Source organism: Rhinoraja longicauda, chromosome 6 (genome assembly GCF_053455715.1).
Source record: "Rhinoraja longicauda isolate Sanriku21f chromosome 6, sRhiLon1.1, whole genome shotgun sequence".
Classification (NCBI taxonomy): Eukaryota; Metazoa; Chordata; class Chondrichthyes; order Rajiformes; family Arhynchobatidae; genus Rhinoraja; species Rhinoraja longicauda.
The window spans coordinates 34708387-34729239 of NC_135958.1; the positions used below are offsets into that span (position 1 = coordinate 34708387).

A 20853-nucleotide genomic window follows, 5' to 3' on the forward strand; every position below is an offset into this window, starting at 1 on the left:
AGCATGAAACAAAACTGGTGGAATGCATGCTTGTGTTGTCTGTCTGTTACTGTGAACTGTATGCTCAAAGCATGCTGTTACAGATTTTGTGTGTTGCAAATTTTAGTACTTTTCGAAGATTAGTAATAATGAGACCCACTAATTAGAGTTTATAACAGAGGTATAATAGTAGTTGGATTCTGAGTTTTGTACAAATAATTTTATCATTTACTGTTAAGACTGAATAACTAGTTAGTCTTGTGAAACAAAGCATGTTTGTAAAAGATTAAAGAAATATTGAATCATCATTTTATTACACAAAAGATCACTGGAACAATATAATTTTGTTTGTGCGTATGACAGTTTCATTCTATCATATGATGAATAACATGAAGCTTTATTTTATCTATCATATACCGACTTCCTCAGTGAAAACGGCATTTAAGTATAGTTCACAGTGACACTACCAATAAAATGCAAATGCACTGCATCCGAAGCTATGGTACTGTGAACTGGATATGAATCTATGCAATGACACAAGTGGTATCTGTCCTTTTCATTTGAAGTAATGCCCTATTATGAAGTAAGATATTTACAACATTGATATGTGGCTGGCCAAAAAAAGAATTAGATATGGTATCTGATATGAAAATGCAAGTAATAAACAAATGCACTGTTCCAAATTTATTAAAGCTAATCTGACAAAACTCATTCCTTGGATAGGCCTAGATTACAACAGACTTGCAAGCAGAATAAAATATTTGTGTCACTTGAGGCTATTTGGGGGGGGGGGGGGGGGGGGCACATAGCAACGAGTTACTTTTATCGTTCTTACAGTGAGTAGAATTTGAACTTAATATTCCATGAAATAAGGCAACACCATCAAGCTATTGTAATCACTTCAGGTTAATAGAAGAAGTAAAATTGTCTTTCTCGCACACATTAGAGCAAGACAGCATTATTAAAGTTTTGTGGACAGGCAGTTAAAATATATCCTCTGTGGCTGACGCAAGTCTTTTCAGTTTAGATGACAGCTTTTCAAATCTTAATAGGCTGCTCATTTCTGGTCTGAGAGTTTTCAGCACTTCTTTCAAATGTGGGCTGTAACATGAGGTAAAAACTGACATAACGAAGTGTCATGTATTGCAGAAACCTTTATTCAGTAAGTGCCCCATGATAAATTGGTGTCAATAAGCAAACAATTAGAAATAGTTTGTGCCACCCTCAGGGCTGTTTTCATGATTTGATTTCTAAACCTTTTCTCCTTGGTCATTATGCAATATAAAATTGTATGAGGAAGCAATGAATTAACACAAAATATATTTTATATATTTATTTATGCAGATATGTGCTTGGGAGGTGCATGGCAAAACAGTATTCCCTTCAAAGGAACAAGTTTGTACCATTTTCTTTTCACATACGGCTCCATGTTACGCAGTGAGATGCAGATTAACACCATCTCTGATGTTTGCTCGAAGCTAGTAACGCTGTGGAGTAACCTTGTTGTAGAAGTGTATTCTGAGATTCCTAAAAACAACCGTTATGCTTTCAAATATAAAACAATAGATTAAGGTTAAGCGATAAAATCATATAAATTTCAGAAATCAGATTATACGTGATAATTGATTTGAAGCAGGGTTTAAATTCTGCGCACAAGATGAACCGAAGAGGTACGTTTTGATATCAGCTTTTCCGTTGTGCTGTTTATCCACCGTGGCACTTAGCAATATGCAGTTATGCACTACACTGTCAGCAAAGTTTCCATTTCCGATATGTAGTTATTAAAGGGTTTGTACATGCTTCACTTTCCTCATAAGCTTACAATGAATATCTTCCCAGAATATCATGTACGCTTCTATTAGGATGGATGCAGGATTGTGTGTTGTGCAGGTTACAGGTCAGAGGCATTAAATACCAGGCAATTTTCTACTCAAAAATGCAGTAAAGCACAGCTTAAACACGTAAAAGAAGCAACATCAGTAGAGAATAAATATATTTTTCATCTCAATGCTGCCACATTTCTGTCTGATTTCATATAGCATCGGTGCGAGCCCAAAACACGAAGGATGGTTGTCGGTTACAAATATTTATCAAATATAATTCCCGCAAGACTACAGTTCACACATTTTTTCTTATTCTTCATGTGCTAAACTGTAATGCTTTGCATTTAAACTTCGTTAAATGATATCTCACAATTAATATTTTGATAGTACAGCTCCTTATGCCACAGGCCTTGGGACAATGTATTTACTTATTTTTACATCTTGTACAGCAGCATTATTTCATTACTTCATTCTGATCTGAATGCAGAATTCAAAACAAGGTCATAATCAAATATATCAGATTTGTCCATAGGAAAGCAAAATAATTTTGTTTTCTGAAATTATTCAGGCAAAGGATGATTCGACGTTCAGTAAGGAACATTTAATAACAAATAAGTAGAAATAACAAAAAGATGTGAAGGGAAATGTTGGTATTGGAATGTAACCTGAACCTTCAGTGCATTTTACAAATGATGTGAGACTGACATTTGTGCAGCCAAAAAATATGTTTAATTCTGGGGATTGAGGCCTGCTTGTGGCGCTTGGGTTCTCATTATTACCATTGTGATGCTATAATGGCAAGAGACTACACTCGTTGCAAAAAGCAATCTCATCTTATTTGCTGTGACCAATAATTTCAAAACAATAGAGAAAAAAAATCTAAAATGAATAAACATGATCATTTTTATTTTCATTACATTGAACAGTAAAATCCAGTTACATTTGATTTTTTTTTTCCTTTTGGAGGTGGATTTGTGGAAAAGAATAACCATTAGCATCTGATGCCTGGATCACTCTCAAAATGTAAACTTAAAATACTGTTTCCTCCTGAATATTTCAGTAAAAAGCTAAAACTACCTCAAAAGACAGTCACAGGATGAATGCATGATATTTAGTGTGTTTATGATTAATACAATTTATTCAAACACTAAAATATGTAATTTGGTCGAGAGCTTGTGTTTCTAATAACACAGTCACAATGTTCAATTGTTCCATTAAGTAAAATGGACTGAAAAGCTTTCTGCTATTCTGGGACTGATGGAAATTTCAATTGCTTATTTATACAACAATCACTGCAGTGGACAAAAAATAACCTTAAGATAAGAGTGACCACAATTGACATAAAGCATTCAAAAAAATTCTGGAAGCAGAAAAGTTGGCATATTCCATGAGTCGACATTTGGTTACTATTGTGCCAGTACCTAGGTATTTTTGTTGCAGAAATATGTATCAGGGTAACTTAAAAATGCTTGCACATACTTACACTGTGCCTTTCAACCTGTTTATGGTTTCATTCATAATGCATCATTTTAGGATCAGTAAATCATCTCTTTAGCTATAAACAGTTTCAAAAAAGAATATATCCTGATTTTTCCCAATGTTCTTGCAATAATGTCAATCACTAACACATGGAATGATTTATTTAATAGATTGATTATTTCATTTCGGGCCTTTCTAGGGCTCAAAAAGCACTTGAAAGAATAAATTTAATGTGGCCTTGTGCACCAGGAGCTGAGGAGGTGACAGAAACATGAAATAATTTATACGTCTCACACTCCTCTATCTGTCTTATATCTGCTTTGTGGTCATCCATGGAGCAGCATTAAATTCTTTAAGCAAGTATCCATTTGCTCTTTGGTGTATGGTTTAAATTAGTAAAATGTAAATTGATGGTTTACCATGCAATGTCTTATCATAATTTATTTATGAGATGTGTTGTGTACATTGCGAGGGAACAAGTGGATGCAGACTCCCACATAGCTGCATGGACAACAGCATGTAAGGCCATGTTATTTTATTCACATCCCAGTGCATAATAGCACATCTGAGTTCATTGCTGAAAGAAATGAAAAAGTGCTAAAACACGGAAGCTTCTTGTTTTTTTAAAATCACAAGTCTTGCATATTATCAGGGAAGTACTGTAATCGTATCTTAATGATATCTTTTATTGTTGATGTGGCACACACAAACAAGCAATTTTGAGTCAACGGGACAACTGTGTTTTAATCTGAAAACAGGAGCAGCAGTAGTCCATGTGGCCTCTGAGCTGTTCCATCACTGTACGATCATTGCTGAACCTGTGGCTCGAGTCCGTTTTCCTGCTGGATATCCTTGTCCTCGGAATACCACAGCGTCCAAAAAAAAATCTATCTGTCTCGCCCTTGAATATACCCAGTGACTGAGCATCTGCTGTGTTTGAGCTGGAGAATTCAAAAAGATTTATCACTCTCTTCATAAAGAAATTTCTCCTCATCTCGTTCCTAAATGACTGACCCCTTATCCAGAGACTACACCTCCTAGTTCCAGACTCTCCAGCTGGAAGATATCGTCTCTCCGTATCTATCCTGTTAATAACGAACCTTTGGAATTGAACATCATTAGTGGCCTCTCGATTCTGCCATGACATGTCATTAACTTGATTTTCCTCTGTATTGAGAAACATTTGGGACAGTCACTTGTTAAATCAGAGAATTGCACATTTGCACAGTGCAGATTTTAATATCTGGGAACCTAATGACCTGGTCTAACAGCATACGTCAATGCTAAACCACAAAATAGCTACATCTGTTTTGGCTTTGTTCAAGATACTGAGGGAGGGGGAGCAGTCCATGGTCAAGGGCCAAACTGCATGTCATATTTCATTACCTTCATTAGCTATTACAGAAGGGTCTATTATGAGGAAGATAGCAACCTCTGTTAAAAAAATAATTTCAACCTAGAAATCACAAAGTCAAGCACAAAATCATTTGGTTAATGGAAATACTATTTTTGAAAACACTTTTGCACTGCACAGTGACATTATATTGATTTGGATGCACAGTTTTAAAAGTGAGAAGAAGAAAAAAGCCTTGTGTTATATTCTATGATTTGTAACGGTAAAATAACACCCTGGACACCCTCACATTTATTTTTCCATTAATATATGTAGTAACACAACCTCTCTAATTTAAATAATAATCCACTATCCAAATAAGTAATTAACCTTTGATTTGTGGAGGTAGGAGAAGCCTGCAACAGAATTTGTAATCAATTGTTAGATTTACAAATTGCATCTTACATATCACTTTGATTTACATGGTAATTTTGGCAAAAAAAAGGGCCTCATTATAGATGGGGGGGGTGGGGGGGAACGTTAAAAAAGAAAATCAAAACAGCAAAGCGTCGCATTTCAGGTACGCGTTTTCGAGCGGGTTTGGACATTGGACACATCTTACGCACCTGTGATTGCCATGGCGATTCCCCCCACCCCCCACCTTCCCATTCCTCTTATCTGATTGCTTCCCTCTCTCTTTTTGACATATGAAGTTTTTATAACTATCCTGCCAAAATTCATCACAGGCACAATGTTGGATGTTACTCCAATAATTTACAGCCGTGGTCTGCACGAAGCGGACGCGGGAAGGTCCATTTACTAAGTTGCCTCTTGTTGTGATTCCAGAAGAAGACAATGCATCAATCAAGAGCTGTAAGACCCCCAAAAACCTATCAGATTTACTGCATAATAAAATTATATTGCCACAAAACTACCTGTAACTTATTCTATAACTTGCACTACAAACGCACGTTGAATACCACATCGGTGTGATTCTATTCCAAGTGTGTTAAATGATTCAAATTGGAAAACTGAAAGCGTTTTTAAAATCAGTTGAACGAGGCATGGGGTACATGAACTATGCATTTCAATTTAGCCGGGAAGCTGCTTTTGACGGAATCTTTTAGCAGCTTGGCGTGTGAGGGTTAAGCAGTGATTTTCTCCCAAGGATCAAAATTCCTGTTGTTTTGTAGATGAGACGTTTATGATTATCAAAGTATAGGGATGGGTGTCACGAGAAAAAAAGGGGGGGAAAAATATTTTCAGTGTTGATTGCTTTTTTGAGCTTAGGCACCTTCAGGACTGGAAAGGATCTGGGGAATATAATAAGACAGGGACATCAGCAGCACAAGGGGCATGACCTTTATTTGCAATCATAGCTGAGATTTACAGTTTATTACTGATAGCTTTCATAAAGAGCCATTCAGTTCTGAGGTGAGCGGTTTGTCATCTGGAAATGCAATTAACTTCGTCCTTATCCCAATCCCTGGTCTAGATGTGAACAGCGCTCCAATAACATCACATTTTCCCTAATTTCATTTTATTCTCACGGACCTATCCTTTGAGCATTAGTGGTGTTGCATATTATTATCCATCTACGGTATCCTAAAAGGCACTTGTGAATATTTTTAAAATTGATTACATGATTGTTCAGGGTCATTGTGGCATGCACTTTGCCTTTCTGTGATTAAAAAAAAAAGATGAATCATGCTTAGAGTAAATGCTGGGTGTGTTAATTAAAAAATGCCTAGACGGGGTTTTACACGAAAAAACCCCCAAATATAGTGATTTGGTTTTTATACGATGTAGTTGGCTCTATTTCCCCAGCATATATAAAGCAATGTCAGTTTTATGAAGCTTTTTTTGGCAGGTAAATTAATTTGTAATAATTTAAACAAGGTCCAATCATCCATTATTCTTGTGTCTAAAAAAAAACATTGGTTTTTGAATAGGACAATGAAATCTTGCCTAATTTTGTTTCACACTGTTCTGAAGCATAATTGTTAATAATAATCAATCTAGTAATCAATTTATTATGTTTCAATCAAAATCATTTGGCTGCAGAATTTGACAATTTTTACAACAGTATATGTTTGTCAATGTAAATCTGTTTTACATTTTCTAATTAACTACAATAATCACTCCTCACATTTGCCTTTTATGTTTAATAGGTTTGCCTAAATTCTCATATCTCTTCCAATTAAACCTTGAATTTCTTTGCTAATGCAATCCCATAGTAGTCTGAAATGCAAGATCATAAAATGTGATTATGATTTGCTAATGTTTGGGGAAATTGATGGGAGAATATGTTAATAATTTGAATCCTTCCCTGATATTTCTGTTGATTTTTTTTGGTAGAAAGCACAATGATATTGAGATTTATGATCACCCTTCTGCCTGATGTAATGATTGAGTGGCGTTGTTTCAAGATGATGGTAAATATGAAAATTATCTCTAACATGATCCATCTGCCGATCTTTTGAAGCATTGTTCAGACCAACTAAATGTTATACCAATAATCAGTAGAATTATCTAAATATAGTATATTCTTCATATATGTATGGAATGACATTACCTGCCCTGACAGCATTAGGTGTACCTGTACCCACGATTACTATCACAGACATTATCGAAGGTATCACAAAAAGCTGCAGTAACTCAGCGGGTCAGCCAGCATCTCAGGAGAGAAGGGATGGCTGACGTTTCGGGTCGAGACCCTTCTTCAGACTGAAGAAGGGTCTCGACCCGAAAGGTCACCCTCTCCTTCTCTCCTGAGATGCTGCCTGACCCGCTGAGTTCCTCCAGCTTTTTGTGATACCTTCGCTTTGTACCAGCATCTGCAGTTATTTTCCTACATCACAGACATTATATTGGCCTTCCTGAGAATGAACTCGCACAAAACAAATGGCCTGGGTGGAGTCCCCAGATTTAACCTCTCCCTGCGCCAATCTGAAGTTCCCACTGCTTTAAGTAGATCACCTATTGCCTGGTGGCTTTGATATCCACCATCATAAAGCGCTTTGAAAGGCTGGACATGGCACACATCAACTCCAGCCTCCCAGGGAGCCTTGATCAGCTGCGATTCGCCTATTCCATGACAGACACAATTTCCCTATTACTACACTCTTCGCCTATTGCCATGACAGACACAATTTCCCTGTAACTACACTCATCCCTGGATCATCTGGATAACAACTATTCATACATCAGACTCACATTTATTGACAATAGATCCACATTTAACACCATCATTCCATCTAAACTCATCTCCAAACATCTGAGCCTAGGTTTCGGCAGTCCCCTATGCTACTGGTGGCACAGTGATGCAGCGGCAGAGCTACTGTCTTAAGGGCCTGTCCCACTTTAGGCAATTTTAAGGCGACTGCCGGCGACTGTCAAAGTCGTAGCAGATCACCGAACTTTTCTTTTACCCGACGACAATGACCACGACAATGCCGAGTCAGGTCGAGATTACAGCGCCTTCGGAAACATCGCAAAATTCCCACGCTGTCAATGCTTTTCCAGCGTCCTAATTTTCGCTGAAATCACTGACAAGTCGGTAAGTACTTGAGAGTTTTGAACTATAACACCTTGTATGGGTTACTTAAATACCAAGCATCACTGTAACAAGGCATAAACTGGATTTACTTCCAGTTTACTAATAGCTGTATTAAATTTATTTTTATTTTTAAGTGGTTAAGTGGATTTTTGGTGAAAAGTGTGTGGGCATTCTTTGAAAATGTACGGGAGATGCATATCTGGTTTCTGGGTTGCATCTCTGGGTTGGGAGCCCACTTTAAATGTAATGGCTGATGGCCATAAACATCGCGAAATTCCCACGCTTACCTGACCGTCAAACTGTCGCCTCCAATCTACCTGTCAAATATCCTGATGGTAAATAAATTGGTTAAACACAAGCATTTTATGGTATTTTGAAAAGACTTTACTTATTTTAATATAATGTGCTTCTAAATACATCTAAGACACCCTAGCAAACCTGGGGACAGCATACGACAGCGCCCGCAATAAGCAACGATACCTGCCGACAAGCCAGTTGTCGCCGAGAAATTTCACTCCGGATGATTTCTCAGAGACGCGCTGAGATCCACTACGATTCTTGGAAGACTCCTCACGATCATGCCCGCGACACCCGGCGAACTGTCGGCGACAGCCTAGTTGCCGGCAGTCGCCTTAAAATTGCCTTTACAGCACCAGAGAACCGGGTTCAATCCTGACTATGGGTGCTTGTCTGTACGGAGTTTGTACGTTCTCCCTGTGACTGCGTGGGTTTTCTCCGAGATCTTTGGTTTCCTCCCACACTCCAAAGACGTACTTTTAATTGTCCCTCGTTAATTGTCCCTCGTGTGTGTAGGATAGTGTTAATGTGCGGGGATCGCTGGTCCATGCTCTACCTCTAAACTAAACTAAACTAAACTGGATCATTGACTTCCTGATCGATGGACCATAATCAGTAAGGATAGGTAACAAAAAACCTATCCAATAATTCTCACCACCTGTGCCCCAGGAAGCTGTGTTCTCCCCTTACTCCCTATATACTCATGACTAAGAGCCCAATTCTGCTCCAACTCCCTTTTCAAGTTTGCGGATGACACCAGTGATGTTGGGCGGTTCTCAAAGAATGACGAGGTGGAGTATAGAAAGGAGATAGATATCTTAGTAGTATTGAGCCAAGCAAGCAACCTCTCCCTCAATCTCAGGGCAATGAAGAGGCTGGTGATTGACTTCATGAAGCAGGGTGGAGTACATGCCCAAATCTGCATCAATAGTACTGAAGTAGAGATGGTTGAGAGCTTCAAGATCCTAGGTGTAAATATCACCAAGGATTTGTCTTGGTCCAACCACATAGATGCTAGAGGCAAGAAAACACACCAGCACCCCTACTTTCTCAGAAGACAATGAAAATCTGTATGTCTCCAATGACTCTTACCAATTTCTACAGATGCACTATAGACAACACCCTGTGATGATGCATCACAGTTTGACATGCCAACTGCTCTGCCCAGATTGCAAGAATTTGTAGAATTGTGAATGTAGCCCAGTTCATCACACAAATCAGCCTAACCACTCCCATCAACTCCATCTCCATCTCAGGGAAGCAACCAACATAAACAAGAACCACTCACTCTCTGCTCATTCTCTCTTTCCACTTTCCCATCAGGCGTGAGATACAAAAGCGCATGCACGAGATTCAAGAATAGCTTTTTTCCCCGCTGTTAACAGACTCTTGAGTGAATCTCTCGCATGCCCAGTATGACTTTCTGATCTTACGATCCTCCGCGTTGAGCCACTGCACTTTTTTTATAGACAATAGGTGCAGGAGTAGGCCATTCGGCCCTTCGAGCCAGCACCACCATTCAATGTGATCATGGCTGATCATTCTCAATCAGTACCCCGTTCCTGCCTTCTCCCCATACCCCCCTGACTCCGCTATCCTGCACTTTTTCTGCAGCTCAATATTTTCCAGTCTGTTTACTTTCTCTTTTGCACTACCTGATGTATTCATGTACAACATGATTTCCTAGATCACACGCAAAACAAAGTTTTACACTGTATCATGGTATGTGTGGCAATAATAAACCAATACTAATACATATAATTCTGTTGACGATACTTTTTACAATTATTTTTTGTTAAGTTTTGCAATCACCATGCATAGCGCGTGTTAACTATCTTTCATGGAAGTGTTAATATGTGTTGAAGATGCCATCACTCATGTGGCAAAGATGAACAGGTTAGTGTGTTGTATCAGAAAATAAATGCTCTTCTTAAATGTACTGATGGCTTCCTCCCATTCTCTTAAACTGTATACTTTGCATGTTACGTTCTCACACAACCTAAAATATATTTGTTCAGGTGTATGAATAGGAAGGTAGACACAAAATGCTGGAGTAACTCAGCGGGATAGACAGCAGCTCTGGAGAGAAGGAATGGGTGACGTCAGAGTCTGAAGAAAGGTCTTGACCCAAAGCGTCACCCATTCCTTCTCTCCGGAGATGCTGCCTGTCCCGCTGAGTTACTCTAGCATTTTGTGTCTACTTTCAATAAGAAAGGTTTAGTGGGATCTGGGCCAAACGTGGGTAAATGGGACTGGCATTTAATTCTGAGGCTATAACCTCTAGTCCTAGACTCTCCCACTAGTGGAAACATCCTCTCCACATCCACTTCACTACTCAGTACGTTTCAATGAGGTTGCCCCCGCATTCTTCTGAACTCCAGCGAGTACAGGCCCAGTGCCGTCAAAAGCCCATCATGAATGATAAGTAGTGGATGTAAGGAGCAACTCATCAGCTTTTCCCTCTGCAGATGATGTAGATAACATGTTGGCATGTGACAACAACTGTAATATAACAAAAGAAAAAAAAACAAGTTTCGGAAAAAAATTCACAAGAAGAAATTTGCCTTTGGTCACAAGTTCTAAAACTGATGCACGAATTTTGGCCACTGGTTATCCATTTGGCTCCAGGGTTGACTGAGGATGAAGATGTCTATGGTGTGTGGTTGATACTTGAACATGTCTTCAGTGCTGGTGAGAAAAGATGAAGCTTTTCCCCTTAGAAAGATAATCATTTATCTTTCCATTTGAATATCCCAAAGTAGAACCAACACTTGACTGGGTTCAGGTTATAGTCGCATTGATAACATATGTTTGTTATTATAAAGCAGGTTTTATTAGCAGACAAGTTAAGTTTTTTATTATTTGAGGCAATTATAAACAATTCTGACACCTTGTCCGATATTAAATTTGCACATCTTCCAGATCTCCATTGAAGTAAATTTGTTAAATGAAACTATAGCTGAAGAAATATGACCTGTTTAGTGTTTAGAAAACAGATTTTAGGTAACAAACTATTTCACAATGATAGTGGATCTGCTGAAGATATTCATATCGATTCTATGAATAATAAAAGGCTTGAGAAATTTCTGCAAATAAATATGAACAAATAGCATCTTATTTTAAACATATATAAAATCATATTCATTTTAATTAGCCGATAACTTCATCATAACTTTTGTTTGAGCAAATAATTTTATTAGAATATAAATATTTTTCATCATTCAATGAATTCCAGTTGTTTTCTGAGGTGTCTATAAAACAAGCAAAACAATATCAAGTGAAGTACTCTTCATTTTATTTCAGCTGAAAACAAAATGAATGATTTAACTATAGTTTGTTCTACAGACATTTATTTGTGTTCTTCAATTTTGCAAATCATTTAATACGGTCATAGTCTCTTATGGGATTAAAGGTAAAGAAAAATTACAAAGCTAGACAGGTATTCTGATCAGAGTAATCGTGCAAATTTGTCTTCATTTTACATGACGTTTGGATAAATGTTGAGTTAATTTTATGTTTTAATCAGATTATTCAAAAAAAAATCCTTTTGAAAATATGTTCAGTTGCTAAAATCCTAAGAAGGAGCATTGAATGGAATATATGTTTTTAAATCAACCCAGCTGTGGTTGGGTGTGTTTCCAAATATATTATTTACTACGAGAAGCATTCATAAAGTAATTTCAGTAAAGTTTTTTTTAATGTAGAGCAATGGTTACGATGCCTCTGAAATATTGCCCAGGAAACACTTTGGAAAGTTTGGACATTCTCACTCTCTATATAGAAACAAAGAACTGCAGATGCTGGTTAATCCACAAAAAAATGTGATGTGCTGGAGCAACTCGGCAGGTCAGGCAGCATCTCTGGAGAACAGGGATAGGTGACATTTCGGTTCGAGACCGTTCTTCAGTCTCATCTCAAATGAAAACACACCTATCCATGTTCTCCAGAGATGCTGCCTGACATGCTGAGTTACTCCAGCACTTTGTGACATTCTCTACATAGCTGGAATGCCAAAGGACAAATCTGAAGCAGAAACCTAAAGAAATGTTTTTATTCCTCCTTCGGATCCATACTGCTTTCTTCCCTCTCCTTTACCAGAAGGTGCAACTGCAGACAGTGAGTCAATTTCTCAGCCATGATTTACACTGGGCTTGTGCATCCACTCCAATGATGCACATGGCAAAGATACAGTTGATAACCACATCATATACATGGCATTCCAGATGAACAATCCTATTAATCCCAACCCACCCTCTCCTTATAACTCTCCATCCCACACTTATGCCCTCAAACATGCCCACCAACTCCCTTGTTGCCTCTTTTTACTGTCAGCTCATGCTATGGGGGAGTTACAGCAACCCATTTACCTACCAAAAAGTATTTTGCAATGTGGGTGGAAACCGGAGCATCCAGAGAAAGCCCATGCATTATGGCGATAATGTGCAGAATTTATACAAGGCAGCAACCAAGGCCAGGACTGAACCTGGGTTGTGAATCTCTGAGGCAGTAGCACTAATTGCTGCACCACTGTGCCATCCTATCTTATTCAAGCGCACCGGCATTTATGGTTTTCAGAGACTTGAGCTTATTTTCTTGTCAATGCAACATTAACTGGAAATTAATGGGTCATCTGAGCCCTTGATCACCTGCTGTCAATGTAATTGATCGTGCACATATGATTCTCAGCCTAGCAGTGCCATTAAAGCTGCAGGGCTTTCTCTGCTGTGTACAATTAGTGAATGGATTTTCATGTATGGGAGTGGATGGGTCTGGTTTCTCACTTTGCAAAATAAGTCATCTCAATGTTAATTTTGAAATTGGGTAATCAGTATCATACAAAGAAAGGTATTTGATCCAAAAGTATTTAAATTTATATTCCAAATAATCACTTTTAGTTGAGTGAAATCTTTCTTTTTGTTTTGCTGCATTTTAATTCTCAGTTAGAACTTTTAATTTAGTACAAAATCATGAGAGGAATAGGTCGGGTGGACGCACACGGTCTCAGAGTCTCTTGCCCAGAGAGAACCAGAACCAGAATCGAGAACCAGAAGGCATAGATTTAAGGTGCAGGGGGAAAGATTTGAAAGGATTCTGAGGGATAACCTTTTCACGCAAATGGTGGTGGGTGTATGGAAGGAACTGCCGGAGGAGGTGGTTGAGGCAGGGTCTATCGCACCATTTAAGAAGCAATTAGACAGGTACATGGATAGGACAAGTTTAGAAGGATATGGGCCAAAGGCAGGCAAGTGGGATTAGTGTAGACGGGACATGTTGGTCGGTTTGGGCAAGTTGAGCTGAACTGCCTGTTTCCACACTGTATGACTCTGACTCTATTCATTTTAATACATATGGTGTGAACAGTTGCCATGAATTGTCTTGCTCCAGATAATCCCGGACTGTTATAAATACAGTGCATGTTACACTCATACAATACAGAAAGTTTCAATAATTTGAGCTCCATCCAAGTTATAGACTGGCTGTCGTATTCTAATACCTGCATTAGTGCTCAGAATTCTTTGTTTGTTACTGTCCTTAGTTTAGTGTCACAACATGGAAACAGGTCCTTTTGCCTACTGAATCCATGCTGATCATTGATCAGCTCTTCACACTGATTCTGTGTTATCCCACTTTCCCATCCATTCCCTACACATTAAGGGCAATTTACCGATTCACCTCGCGTCTTTGATATGTGGGAGAAAACCAGATGTAACACATGCTGTTGCAGGGAGAAACCCCAGGTAAATGCCACGCAGACAGCACCCGAGATCATGATCAAACGCCACTCTCTGTCGCTGTGAACTAGCAGCTCCATCAGCTGAACCACGATGTTGGACTTACAAATGCCCTTAAGTAAAAGAGAACTCCACTAACATAAAGTCGCGTTTTGTCCTGTAAGATCACCAATAATACATTCAAATCTTGAACCCATTTGCATTTAAACTACAGTTCCTTATCAAGCAGAGTTAGTTGGTAAATTCAACCAGTAGATCTTTAACTTATGTTTGGCAGAGTAGGCCTATCATATCACAGACGAGGAATTAAATCCAAAAAGATAGTTACACAGCATTTCGTGAAATAAATGGTTCAACTTTCTTCACGTGACTTTATACAACTTCAACCAACTGCATTATGCCCTTGCCCCAATATGGTTGCTTTATCTGTGACCACAGTTCAGGTTGAGTTGATTGAGATGGATTGGCCTGAAATGCACGCAGTTACTTGTGGGTTGGAGGAGAGCTTGCGGTAAGGGAATACTCATGGGTCAGCATCCACGTGACTCTCATGCTTGTACATTGCAGTGAAGAAGTGAGACCATGCTGGAGGACAGGCGTTGGGACATTTGACCTCTTGCACTATCCCGAGAGTCACCATTGCAGTCGATGGAGGTTCTTGGTGCTGGATACACCTCGTATCTGGCTCCTTGTTTTACATTTGCTGGCCTGGATGGGAAAGGTGAGCAGTTTTCATTTTGTTTCTATTTCAATTAGCAATAAAGTTTTCAATTAATTTATATTTTAATTACTTATTATGTTTTAAATGAAGTATATTTATTTGAACCTGGTTTAAACGTCCCTGATATCAGACACATATGTAGAGCTAGAGTTGAGCATCAGAATTGTCTGGTAGTGGGAGTGATGGGGAGGTGAGATAGGTTGCTCTGGTTTAGTTTAGTTTCGTTTAGAGATACAGTGTGGAAACATGCCCATCAGCCCACCGAGTCCACGCTGCCCAGCGATCCCCGCACACTAGCACTCTCCTACACACCAGGGACGAATTACAATTTTATCGAAGCCAATTAACCTACAAAGTTGTACGTCTTTGGAATGTGGAAGGAAACCAGAGCACCCTGAGAAAACCCACACGGTCACAGGGAGAATGTAAAAACTCCGTACAGACAGCACCTGTAGTCAGGATTGAACCCAGCTCTCTGGTGCTGGAAGGCAGCAACTCTACCAAAGGTATCTCCACGCATGTCGATGAAATAAATTTCTCACCTCCCAGTGCCAACCTCATCTCCCATCTCCAACATTCCTCCTCTTCACGGACTCACCCTGCCGCACTTCTATCCTCCCTGGACCTTTTTATTTCCAACTGCCCACGCGCCATGACACATCTTAATGTCTCCACTCTCTTTACCCACTTCAATCTCCCTGTCTCTGAAGGCACAACCCTCCACTCACCCAGTAACAACCCCAATTGTGTTATCAAACCCGTATATACATTGAGTAAGAAAGAACTGCAGTTGCTGGATTAAATCGAAGGTAGACACAAAATGCTGGAGTAACTCAGCAGGTCAGGCAGCATCTCTGGAGAGAAGGAATGGGTGACGTTTTGGGTCGAGACCCTCCTTTAGACTGATCTGAAGATCCATCAGTCTGTTACTCCAGCATTTTGTGTCTACCACCGTATTGAGTCTGATCAAGGGTCCTGACTCAAAACATCACCTATCCATGTCCTCCACAGATGCTGCCTGACCCATTGAATTACTCTAGCACTTTGCGTCTTTTTTTGTAATCTGTTAATGTTTGCCTGAATCTTGCATTTCTCATTGCCTCACGGTGCTTAAAATGTTGTTAAAATAAATTGCTGGCCATTAGTTATGGACTAGCGCTGAAAGATAATAAAATAGGAAATGGTTTAGATTTGTAGTTATTGCTATAAAACCATGTTCAAACTTTTATTATAACTAAAATTTCCCCTGGACTTCCTATCCACTCATTTACATCAATTTGCTGCCTTTTCGAGTCCCTTTTTGGTGTTGTGCTTTTATATGTCTATGATGTGGGAACAGGAGAGGCTAAACATTTACTCCATATCCAGTCGGCCTTAAAGTATCCTCAGGTGCCATACAGAGTCTAAGGCAGGAAGAATGAATTAGGATACATTAGAAAAAAGATTACAATCAATGCTCCTTCTTAGGATTTTAGCAACTGAACACATATTCAAAAGGAAATGTATTTTTGAATAATATGCTCAAAACATAAAATTACTCAATATTTATCCAAACTTCATGTAAAATGAAGACAAATTTGCATGATTAGAATGCCTGTCCATCTTTGTAATTTTACTTTACCTTTACTCCCATAAGAATACTTTATTCAATGTGAAATTATTTGCCGAAAGGAAAATAAAGAGATAAAAAAAGATTAAAAGAAATAGAAAGCAAATACCAAAAGAAATACTATTTTCAACATTTTAAGAAATTGGCATACGAAAACCTTTCAGTGTTTAGGGCCAGAGAAATTGTTTGGCTGTCACTTCAGTGAGAAACTAGTATGTGAATGTTGTAAATTCATGCCCTTGTGCACTTTGAATGGGAAGTCTATTGGCAAGGTATCAGTTTAACAAAGCTCATGGAGGAGCTAGACAAATCAGAGCAAGTTCCAGGTTTCTGCTTTTAACTGCACTCGCTAGTCGATGTGGAACTACTTGATTCATTAAAGCAGAAAGCTGATGATTCGTCACTTTTTCTATCACTGAAGCTGGCCCTTCAGAATGCAACTTTTCTTTTAACTTTGCAACAAATGGATAATTGGAAATTCATCCCAGTCGGGTAGACTAAACACAATCTACAGACATTATTGTCAATAGAATTAATTTCGGAAGCAGAAACAAGCTCTGCTGCAAATATAATATGAGTGCCACTGACACGAGGAATTGCTAGGCAATACTGTTTTTTTAAAACTTTTTCTTCACAATTTACCATCCCAATGATATTTAAGTTGTAAATATTACTGCACAAAATTCCCTGCCACCTGAATTTTTGTTGTCATTTACAGCTTTATTGCAGAAATTTTCATACACGGTTCAGCAAAACCTGATATATTTCCTAAATTTGCGTACTTGTTACTCAAATTGCATGGCAGTACAATCATGAAAATTAAGCTTCAGAAAATTACAAAAAAAAATGTTGAATAGAAAAATCAATATTACCAAAGATTTTGCAAAAATCAATGGAACCAATTTTATTACATATTATTTCTGATTAGCTTGAAGTGACATTTTAGCTTTTTGCAATATCATTCAAATAATAGAACAATATCAAATGATGTTAAACTGGGACCAAGCTTTAAAACATTGAGAAAAACTTTGTAGGAAAATCGTATTACTAACTGTAATCAAGGGATTGGATACTGTGAAAGATAGCAAATTACTCGCGTGAGAAAATGAAATAGCATGCGTTATTCTTTTTCTGCAATTAGATTGGAATTGTTCTAGGAGCTATAGTTATTTAATTTGTGTGCATTGAATATCATTGTTTCATAACGCAAATGATATAAGAAACAGATTATGGCTGAGTACCAGCTTGGTTCTCACAGAAGCTTAACTTTAAACTTTAAACTTTAAATTGAAACAGAATTGACTAAATACTGTTGCAGAGCTGCATGTTAAAGATGGAAGGAATCAAATTAGTTTAATCCTTCCTTACGTTTTGTCCATGTCCTATCCTTCAGCTAAAAAGAAGCCTCAACATATGACACGGGGTGGAAAGTAGTAGCTCACAATGTTACATGTAGATGTGTATTTATTTATGGAACTCAGATATGGAAGAACACATTTATTTATTTACCCCTCATGAGTGGGTTAAAAAAAAAATCGTTACTCGTTTACTTTAGAAGCAATCAATAGAGTATTTAGTACTGTGAGGAACTATTTTATGGGTTATTTTTCCAAAATATTTTCGTGGGTAAATGAATCCTTGCCCCTGACTCCACTCCCCCGCAACCTCCTTTGAAACAGAGAAACCTCGACCTCACCACATACAGTTTAGTACCACGTTCAGTCTATTTGTGTTGTCGATTTGAGAACTATCTTTAGGAAATTTTTAATCTTAATTTAATGCACTGGAATTCTGAGGTTCAAATTGGTTTTTTTCTCTATAGAGGCATGATCTGTCTGTATTTAAAGGTAGACAGAAAAATAACTGAAGAATCTAGGTTTTGATGATGTCTGTGGTCTGACAAGCTTCATTGAAAGGAACTGTATTGAATAGTGAGATAAAAGTTAGAATAAAAAACTGAAGATTCATAATTCATAGGATTCACATGCAATAGGTGTTAAAAACAATGTAGAATTATATAGTTTCTGATAGTCTCAGATTGTGTTTAAAGATCTGCTTTTGAAAGGAGATAGAATTTAAAAAGTAGTAAGAATAATTTGCAGAAAAAATTATTCTAAAAATATCAAATTTGTATTCTGATGATCAAAACAAAAGTTCTATGTTGCTAAAACTATGGATACATTCTCAGTGATAAAACACTTGAGTTGAAGAGAGATGGAGGTTGGTGCATTGGCAGAATTGATTTGCTTTAAAATGTTTTATCCCTTTTATTTTCTACTACAGATGTGAACGTTGCATTTGTATTGTAGAAAAATGTCAAGTATATTTGATTTTTGGATCTGGGGTTAAAGTATTTTTATTGAATGTCATCTCCTTGGCACACACTTAATTTATAGAAAGTTTCAACTTTGCAATTTGCAATGGTTTAGAGATTCAAGTCTGTATACAAAATGAATCCCTTCTATTAATATTTTCATGTAATCCCATGGTCATGAAACAGGGAGATTTCATTCGATTGTAAATACTTGATTATTATTAGGTGTAGCTTAAGTTTAATATGATAACGTTTGAAGTATTTTGAATGCCTGCTTTGCTTTGGCTGGTTTTGAGAATCAGTTTGTAATCTAGAAATCAGTACGATACGCTTCTGCTCAAAGTCACTTAATCAGAATAATATATTTTAATTGCAATATATATTACATTTAACATTTCTCATTGCATTTGGCTAACTTTATTCATGAAACTTAAATCCTCTTCAATTGGGTTTTAAGAAAAATAAGATTCTTTCGTTCAAGATATCTAAAACATTATGCCACTATAATGAAGGCTATGGTGAAACTCTTCGACAACACTTTCTCTAGAAGAGTTAAAATGGATCTGTGTTGCTGTATTTCCCTTCAGATCCGGAACTGCAACCATATTTCTTAAGTAAAATGAAAACAAAAACAATATTGAATAAAGCAGGCTGGCAGAAGCAATTTCGAGTGCGGCAGTGTGAATTAGCCATGGCTGCATAGCAGCGAGATTTTTGCAAAGGTCCAAATCACTCCAGCTTTTCAGTCGGATTAAAGCCACACATGATCTTCTTCAAGCATTCTTGGTAGTTGAGTTGAAAAATAAAATCACAGAAAGCCTTCTAGTTCATAATTGTATTGAAATAATTAAAAGGGCATTTCCCACAGCTTTTGAAAACGGATCATCTTTTGAAGCACACCTGTTCTATCTGTGCAGCTAGTCAGCTTTATAACATATACTTTGTATACTTTAGCAGATGAGGATTAACAGGAGTTGGTTATCATCTTTAAAATTTTGCTGTATTGCCCTTTATCCTTTGATAAAGATTTTTTTTAAGAGTATGTATTTGTTAATATGTTTCAGAGGGCTTGCAGATAAGGAATGTGTAATTAAATTGTGGAGATTTTTGTTCTGTTACTTGTTTTCCTTCTCATTTTGTTCTCTTCCAGACTGAAAGCTCATACCCTATAGTTGGCAGACTGGGATCATTTGGACCACAGGCATCTCTTTGACCACCGTCAGTGCTACTTCATGATCTGCCAGCACCAGTCATAACTCACCAGTGCAAGATAGATCATGTATTTTACTTTTCCCCCATGACACACAAACTAGATAATCTGGCCAAAAGCCAATGACATTTATCCAGCAAAGGTATGTGGCAGATACTACTGCAACTTTTGATTAATAAACAAGTATTCTGATGCTTGTAACCTACATAATGCAACAAATAAAATAAACAATTTAAATGGAAATATACTCGACAATATGTTTGTATTACAAACTCATATTATCCAGTGTGCTAATAATGCTATGTTTCTGATCACTTTATCCTTTATATCATTAGAAGTAGGTTAGTTGAGAATCATTAGCACATGTCTTATCTACCTGTACTCTGTAATGGTATTTTACACTTGCTGCTTTAATAATTACCAAATAAATAACACGTCCTTCAAAATCTGTAAATGGCAAGAGACTTCATCTTTTAATCGTGTTCATCTTCTAACTGCGTCCATTCTTAAACAGTAAAACAATTTCACAAAACCGAAATCCGTGAGCTTCTCTTCGCTCCTCCACGCACTATCAGGCACGTGTCTCCTTGGATCACAGCCCCAATCACTGCAATGCCACTAAAACATTAATGGATTAACAACCACGCAGAAAGAAGGATGTATTCCTCAACCTCTCTTTCCCTCTAGGAATGTTGGAAATCATTCATCCTCTTGCTGATATTGATATTTGGATCAAAACATCCAAACAGCCAATATTCCAAATTCAACAAACTTGTTAATATATCTTAATTGGCCCA

At 37.7% G+C, this 20853-nt stretch overlaps 1 protein-coding gene across 1 annotated transcript in view; it reads left to right on the forward strand.

The window, feature by feature from the left end:
* LOC144594712 (uncharacterized) overlaps positions 1 to 20473 on the forward strand; it is a 35002-nt gene extending 14529 nt beyond the window's left edge. Inside the window, exons 3-4 of the mRNA XM_078401555.1 lie at positions 14770 to 14923; positions 19997 to 20473. Of these exons, the coding sequence (XP_078257681.1) occupies positions 14770 to 14923; positions 19997 to 20059 (217 nt within the window). The 3' untranslated portion in view covers positions 20060 to 20473. The remainder of the gene's footprint in view (positions 1 to 14769; positions 14924 to 19996) is intronic.
* The last annotated feature ends 380 nt before the right edge of the window (positions 20474 to 20853 follow it).